This window comes from Austrofundulus limnaeus, unplaced genomic scaffold (genome assembly GCF_001266775.1).
Source record: "Austrofundulus limnaeus strain Quisiro unplaced genomic scaffold, Austrofundulus_limnaeus-1.0 Scaffold264, whole genome shotgun sequence".
NCBI lineage: Eukaryota > Metazoa > Chordata > Actinopteri > Cyprinodontiformes > Rivulidae > Austrofundulus > Austrofundulus limnaeus.
Window position 1 is genome coordinate 745,712 of NW_013952666.1, and position 7,944 is coordinate 753,655.

At 40.2% G+C, this 7,944-nt stretch overlaps 2 protein-coding genes and 1 long non-coding RNA gene across 3 annotated transcripts in view; 1 reads left to right on the top strand and 2 right to left on the bottom strand.

Moving 5' to 3' along the window:
• LOC106526203 (uncharacterized) overlaps nucleotides 1–603 on the top strand; it is a 5,947-nt gene extending 5,344 nt beyond the window's left edge. Inside the window, exons 2-4 of the long non-coding RNA XR_001311226.1 lie at nucleotides 262–317; nucleotides 446–507; nucleotides 551–603. This is a non-coding gene — a long non-coding RNA (uncharacterized LOC106526203). The remainder of the gene's footprint in view (nucleotides 1–261; nucleotides 318–445; nucleotides 508–550) is intronic.
• Nucleotides 1–2,449, bottom strand: part of ncaph2 (non-SMC condensin II complex, subunit H2) — a gene marked incomplete at its 3' end in the record, with an annotated part of 13,296 nt that extends 10,847 nt beyond the window's left edge. Inside the window, 8 exon segments of the mRNA XM_014020732.1 lie at nucleotides 629–708; nucleotides 782–838; nucleotides 939–1,026; nucleotides 1,144–1,205; nucleotides 1,359–1,460; nucleotides 1,529–1,641; nucleotides 1,747–1,795; nucleotides 2,398–2,449. Of these exon segments, the coding sequence (XP_013876186.1) occupies nucleotides 629–708; nucleotides 782–838; nucleotides 939–1,026; nucleotides 1,144–1,205; nucleotides 1,359–1,460; nucleotides 1,529–1,641; nucleotides 1,747–1,762 (518 nt within the window).
• Nucleotides 2,450–3,818: 1,369 nt separating this feature from the next.
• Nucleotides 3,819–7,944, bottom strand: part of ptpro (protein tyrosine phosphatase receptor type O) — a gene marked incomplete at its 5' end in the record, with an annotated part of 39,051 nt that continues 34,925 nt past the window's right edge. Inside the window, 1 exon segment of the mRNA XM_014020731.1 lies at nucleotides 3,819–7,229.

The window sequence follows — 7,944 nt, forward strand, 5'->3', positions numbered from 1 at the left end:
GGCTGTAGCTGATGGTTAGGTTAGTTTAGTTTAGGTTAGTTAGGTTAGGTTAATCTGTAAGACATCAGGCTGTAGCTGATGATTAGGTTAGTTAGTTTAGATTAGGTTAATCTGTAAGACATCAGGCTGTAGTTGATGGTTAGGTTAGTTAGTTTAGGTTAGGTTAGTTTAGGTTAGTTAGGTTAGGTTAATCTGTAAGACATCAGGCTGTAGCTGATGGTTAGGTTAGTTAGTTTGGTTAGGTTAGTTAGTTTAGGTTAGGTTAGTTAGGTTAGGTTAATCTGTAAGACATCAGGCTGTAGCTGATGGTTAGGTTAGTTAGTTTGGTTAGGTTAGTTAGTTTAGGTTAGGTTAGTTAGGTTAGGTTAATCTGTAAGACATCAGGCTGTAGCTGATGGTTAGGTTAGTTAGTTTAGGTTAGTTAGGGTTAGTTAGGTTAGGTTAGGTTAGTTTAGGTTAGGTTAGTTAGGTTAGGTTAATCTGTAAGACATCAGGCTGTAGCTGATGGTTAGGTTAGTTAGTTTAGGTTAGTTAGGGTTAGTTAGGTTAGGTTAGGTTAGTTTAGGTTAGGTTAGTTAGGTTAGGTTAATCTGTAAGACATCAGGCTGTAGCTGACGGGGACACTGACCTAACAAAAGGCAGTTTGTGCTTTTCGTGTGTTTCTGGAGGAATCAGAGACTCTGGAGGAAGAGGAATCACTCGGACCATCTGAAAGAAACCAGAACACACTGAGACATACTGATCACTGCTGCTGAACCTGTCTGACAGAAACTGGTTCTACCATGTTGGAATCAGACATCTGTGAGTTTTCTGATGCCTCCAGGTCCTGAGGAGTGAACTGAAACACAACAGATACGGTCTACATTACCCACAATGCTCTGTGTGTAAACACTGCAGCAGATACACATCACATCCTGTCTGCACACTTCACTTCTCACCACAGCTAAGTTGTCAGAGTCCTGTGTGCTCTGTGTTGTTCCTGCATCATCGTCCTGAGCTGCAGCTGCCGCTGTCTCTTTACTCCGCCTACAAACAGAACAACCAGGTGAGCACCACCCTGAAACTACAGGTGAGCACCGCCCTGAAACAACCAGGTGAGCACAGCCCTCTGCTGGGACTCATGAAGCTGAACATTAAACTCACTTCTTGTTCCTGTCACTGATGTACTCCAAAGTCTGGTACACAAGGCTGTGAAGCAGTTCCACCTGAAACAACAAGGTACACTGGTCATGTGACCACGCAGCGCTCACCTGACCATATGCTGGTCACGTGACCACGCAGCGCTCACCTGACCATATGCTGGTCACGTGAGCACGCAGCGGTCAGGTGAGCACTGTGACCCTCCACACATCACTCACCTTCTTGCTGTAAATGCACGTGGAACCTTGGATGAGCAGAGCAGCTTCTGCAAAGTTCAGTCTGGTTTTTCCTCCATCGAAGGTGATGCACATGTCATCCAGCTGCAGAGACACAGGTGATTGGTTCAGGTTTGGACCCACGCTCTTTGTAAACCTGACTGTAAGTTTACCTCCTCCAGGTAATCGTTCAGCTGCGACGCCACGTCGATCTCCCAGTTCTTTGTGAGCTCTCTGATTGGCTGCAGGAGGTGAGCGTACCTGTTCTCTGTGGGATCCATGGTGCCTGTGATGGAGGCGGACCAGGAAGTGAGCTGACAGCAGTGATGCTGTTTGGARTGGTTACAACAGATCCTGTGTAGCAGACAGGTAAGGTATGGGTGGAGCTAACCTTTACAGGTGTTCATCAGGGTTAGGTTCAGGTTCACCTGAAGAGAAATCTGTTCAAACAGACGTTCATGAAGACGAAGCAGAAAACTCATTTAGAAGAAGTACAGGGGAAATTAAATTAAAAACAGACAGAAACAAACAGATAATCACATTAAACATACAGAAACATGTTAACCTTTTCAACAAATATTTACATCTCAGTCTTTGACTTATTCTGTTATTTTCTGTTTTTATTGTTTATTCTTCTGACATTAGATCAAACTAATTCAATGATTTCTAATCATTATTCATAAACTTCTCATTAATCCGTTAAATCTGAGTATTAAAAGTGTTACCTGAGCCTGACCAGAACAAATGTAAACTTTATCTAAGATGATTTTATTAAAACTGAGAACAGAGAATAAACCAGTCAAACACGGACTCATGAAGCAGATTTAATCATCTTTGATCTGAAAACTCTTAAATAAAAACTGAACGGTGTTTTAAATTAAAGTCATATTTTTAAATAAGTCGAGCTTCAGACCGAAAACTTAAAGTTTATGATTTCAAACACAAAGAAAAGAAAAACTTTGTTCAACAGATGAAATGAATGGACTTTTATAAACCTTACAGCAGAAATAAACACTTGATCAAAACAAAAGTCACGACTCACCGGAAGATCACATCCGGTAACAGTGGAAAGACCCGCGCGAACTTCTTCTTCTTCGGTTGTTTGCGTGACTTCCGTTTGAAGCTGGGCGGTGCCGCCCCCTGCTGGCCACCCCCCACATTACAACACATCTTCTGTTTGTGTGGTCTGCACACTGCTGACATCATGTTTTTAGTTTTATTATATATTACACAGTTATTAGTACATAATAATACACACACATCATTACTGTATTATAGTTTACAGTATTTACAACTGTGTATTCTCTGATTTCACAATCAGACCAAGAACTCCACTGAAGCAGCAGTTCYCTGATCAGATCTCATGTCAGCAATTATATTTAATAAAAAACTGTGTGGTTGATTTAYTCCGGTGATGTTTTTGTTGGTTTATAGTGATTGATAACTTCAGAATCATTTTACACACTTGTTGTTAGAAGATAGAAGTACAACTAAGTTATTAGTTAAATAAACTAAAACATTTGTTGTAAAAACTAAGTCTTAATGTGTAAACACACTCACACATACACAAACACAGACAGAGACTTCAAGTGGTGCCCTTTGTCTAATTTTCTACATTTCACCATCAATTTACAGACATTCACTTACCAAATTAAATASTTTTGTTTTGGATGTTGTTTATCTTTAGAAACCAGGTTGTTCACTTCAAATAATGAACAAAATAATTTATTTGAAATCAAATACCAGAAGTCTGCCTCATACCCTCCAGCATCAGCTGACACCAATGAAGAACATCTTTTCACGTCAATGATCAGCTGCAGACTGAAGCAGTCCAGGATCCTCCCCAAGAAAATGTAATGATTTACACAAAACTCTACATTTTCCATCCATTTGAAGAGCTTTTACTCAATCCTAGGTCTCTGGTGCCCTAAAAGCAGTCAGTGTGAGAAGTGGGACAACCTGGACAGGTCTCAAGTCCACCATGGTTGTTGTTTATTCAGTGGTAATTTAAAAGGCTTTAAAACATACTGGTTGATAAAATTCTTATGTAAAATAAAGGTAATAATTACTGAATAGTGAAAAAATGTTCTAAAAGCTGATGTTTCTTTACAAACGTAATCCAACCTTGACACCTGAGATGTTGTGAAAATATGAGTATTTGCCCATCACTAGATTACAATACCATGTTACAGCAATTTATTGTTGTATTTCATAAGTTTGATGTACAATTAGTACCTTGAAACGAATTGGAGAAGATGGCCTGAAGCTGCTGACCTTCTGTATTTTAGTCATTTCAAATTGTGATTTATTACTTTTAAAATCCAAATCCTAAAGCACTGTGGGTAATCTAGAGTCAGGCACTGTAGATCAATGGGATCATTGGATCACCAGGAAGTCTGTACCATCAATAGGGAACATGGGTGTATGTTTGATTTTATACATTAAGACATTAGGAAACAAACATTTACTGCAACATTTTATTTTCCAACACACACATTAAAACTGACAGTTTGGGATCAAACTGTGAGTGACACAATGCACAAGAAGAAAAATGGCACCAATGACACACAACTTCTGACTGGACACATGAAGCAAGAAGAACTGTGAAAGGTTCCAGAACAGTCTCTGTTCTTCAGATGGTTGTGACAGCAGAAAACTCCTCCAAACAGCAAATCACTGCAGTGCTGGCTCAGAGAACAATGACGCACATTTCCAACAGAAAAATAAGATTCTAAAGCAACAGCTGCACAAGAAATACTCAGAAATGACAAGTAGAAAGATTCAGTTAAGCAGTAGTAGTATGTACAGTACATCTGATATCTACCAGTGAAACCGAACTGATGGAAGCAAATGATGAGTAAAGAGATGTGGAACCACCAGGCCACAACAACAGATGATCCTGTTCTTAACACAGCCACCGAGTTCTGAAGTCTGCACAGAAAAATACAAAGTGTCATCAAAATACTAAAACCAGTGGCCTTATCCCCTCCAAAACAAAAGCTTTAAACGCCTCTGTGGAGCAGAAGCAGAATCAAAGCAACCTTTTTCAGTAGGTTTATGATAGGTTGAAGGTTTCCGTTTTTGTTGTTTTCTGTCAGGTTTTYTTAACAGACCCATTTCAAACAGTTCCTGTAGTTAGGAAAACATGAGAAAAGCTCAGTACAATTTTATACTCAAAACTTTGTTACAGTAGGTTTGATAAGAACTTTACTGTCATCAGGTGTAACAACAGGAATAATTATAAATATCKCTTTGTTCCAGAACCTTCAGTAAGTAGAATTTCTTACAGAAATGCACATCCCCTTCTGCCTTTAATACCACAGCTTAAACAAAAATTATCTCATGCTCAAAATTCTGACTTGTAACACATTTTTAGTCCATAAAAAGTATCATTACCCTGACTGACAGCCTTCACTGGTTGAAAGAGTCTGGAGGCGGGACTTAGATTTTAAGGGTACCACCCCACATCCTGAGTTCCTCTGTGAGTTTCATGTGGTCACTACTCAGAGTTTAGATCATAGGTGAGCATAGAAACATAAACCGACTGATTAACAGAGAGCTCAGCTTCCTCTGAACCTCAACAGGTCGGTCCAGAGTCCAGAGTCCAGAGTCCAGAACACTGCACTGATCCGTCTGTGGGTCTGACACTGTGTTCTTTTCTCACTGTGAACAAAACACAGAGATACCTGAAATTCTACACTTGAGACAGAAACCAACCCAGGCCAACAGGACCACATCATCTGCAAATAACAGAGATAGAATCCCAGGGCCACAGAACCGGACTCCCTGTCCATAAAAGTTTTAAACAGAATCCAACACAACTGGACTTCCACTCCCACCCTTAAGGGGTCCGACTTAATATCAGCATTGTGAAGCAAACTTTGACCCACAATCCCATAAACACCAAGTAACCCACACAGTGCAGCTCGAGGAACACTGTCCAAAGTCTTCTCCATGTCCACAAAACACTTGTWGACTGGATTAGCAAACTCCCATGACCCCTTGAAGATCCTAGTGAGGGTAATCCAGGGCGGCTGTGGTAGAGTGGTTAGGGGAGTCATCCTGGAACCAGAAGGTCACCAGTTCGATCCCCCGTTCCAGCCATCTCAGTTGTTGTGTCTTTGGGCAAGACACTTCACCCTCTTGCCTACTGATGGTGGTCGGAGGGTCCGGTGGCGTTGGTGCATGGCAGTCTCTGTTGGTGTGCCCAGGGCAGCTGTGGCTGAAGCTTACCATCATCAGTGGGTGAATGTCTGAAGTGTAAAGTGTTTTAGGGACTGGAGGGACTTGATAAAGCACTATATAAGTTCAGTCCATTTACCATTTCCATTTAAAGAGCTAGTCCAGTGATCCACGGCCAGGACAGAACCCATTGTTCTTCCAGAATCTGAGATATGACCATCGATCAGACTCTCTTCTGGACTCTCCCCTGGAAAGACCTTACCTGGAGGCTAAGGAGAGTGATGTCCCTGTAACTGGAACAGACCCTCAGGTCCTCCTTTCTGAAGAGGGGAACCATCACCCCAGTCTGCCAATCCACTAATGTCCACGCAATGTTACAGAGCCTTGAGGAAATCAGGGTGGATCTCGTCCACTCCTGAAGCCCTGCCACCATGGAGCTCATGAACTACCTCAGAAACCTCAGCTCTAGTCATGGAAGACTTCGGTGGGATCAAGAAGGTCTGAGAAATATTCCTTGGATGATTAAATTTTACTTTTGTTTGAATAAATTTCTAAATTCTTAAATGCATTAAACGTCTTGCCTGTTGAAACTGAGATTGAACTTTATTAGTGTGCTTTTATTTTGATGACACAGTGTACATCCTGTAAGAAAATTAAACGTTGGTTTCAGGAAGTGACCAGTGGACAGTCTCTTCAACCATCAAGTGTAGATTTTTCTCTAAGTGATCAAAGAGAAGCTGATATCCTAAAAGCAGCAACTGATGACGAGTTTTTGTACAATCTGACGAAGAGCKGGTCATCAAACAGCCACCAGGGACCCCAGAACATCTAAAGTTGACGTTAATCTCTGAGATTATTATAATGCCATAAATATATACTTTTTTTACATTAGAAGTTTTAAAATTCTTTCTTATGCTTAAATTGTAAAATGTTGATCAAAACCAAACAAAATGTGTAGAATTTTGGCAATCAGTAAAGAAAGTGAATTTAAAGATGTGGAAAAATGTTTGCAGCAATTCTTAAATGTTGCTGATAAAAGTTGTGAATAAGTTTAATTTAAATTTGACCAGATTTGGAGACTTCCTGTTTTTATTTGTTTAAAAGTGATCTGGGGCCCCAGAACCTCTTCCAGTCCCATCCTGGAGATCTGCAGACTGTTCCACCTGATCCATTTGGAAGCCCCGCCCCCTCAGGTAGAGGCCTGTGCTCATCCCTCTCCTCTGGATGTTTGTTGGGGTTGTTCTGAGGCAAACTGTTGGATCCGATCAGAACATTTGGCAGTGTGATCTGGCATTAAACCAAAACTTGGTTCTGAACCATCCACAAACAAAAATCGGACCGAAGAAGATGATTTTGGTGGCAGAGGAAGAGACCAGTGTGCTCAAAAACTTTCATAAAGTCATGATATTATAAATGAAAAATGAAAAACMGCTGAGTCATAACCAGAGTTTTTACATCATGGCGTCTGAGCGATGGTGCAATCATCGGACAGAACACACGTCGGCAGGAGTCGGTCCAGTTCTGGGCTGTAGTTGAACATTTCCTTAAGGCAGAATTCCAGTTTGAACACCAATTCAAATGAAAAAGACTGGATCAAAGTTTTCTCTGTCTTGTTGTTGGTTCTGAGGATGAAGCGGATCGTCTTCAACAGAGAATGATGCCTGAAGCACAGGAAGTCAGGATCTTTGAAGCCTGCAAGACAAAAACAACTTCAGTTAACTTTAGGTTGGGTTCACTTAAACCAGACAGACTGGATTCACTGCAGAGGGTTAGGGTTAGTCCATTTCAACCAATCAGAACCAAGAAAAGGCATAAAATCAAAAGAGTTTGTGATTCTTGGTGATATCAATATGAATTGGGCTGATAAAACTTCCAAAGGCCTGAAAGCAATGTCTATAAACTTAGGGCTTCAACAGTTCATTAAAGTACCAACAAGATTTGACAAGACATGTAATTCCATTTTGATCTTATTTCCACAAATCGATCCTCCATATAATAAGGCATATCTGGAGTTATAAATACTTCAATCTGGGATCATTCACTTATTTATGTCATTAGTAAAAACCTTAAGAAACCTACAGGTCATGTGCATAATTTCATTAAAAGGATTCAGAAATCAAAGTTCCCCATGTTTCATGCTCAGATTGAGAAAACTAACTGGAATGAGGGTATTTCTCTGTTAAATCCAAATCACATTTTGTCTAATTTTTATGATAAGTTGGAGACAATACAGGAAAAATATATTTCAACTTGTAAAGTTCCAGTCCTGAAAAATAAAACTCCATGGTTGAATGTCTCTATAATACATCTGCTAAAGTTGAAAACTTATCGAAAATCAAAAACTTCTGAAAATCGGTCTCGTTTAAACAGTTACCGAAATAAATGTGTTGCTGAATTACGCAAAGTC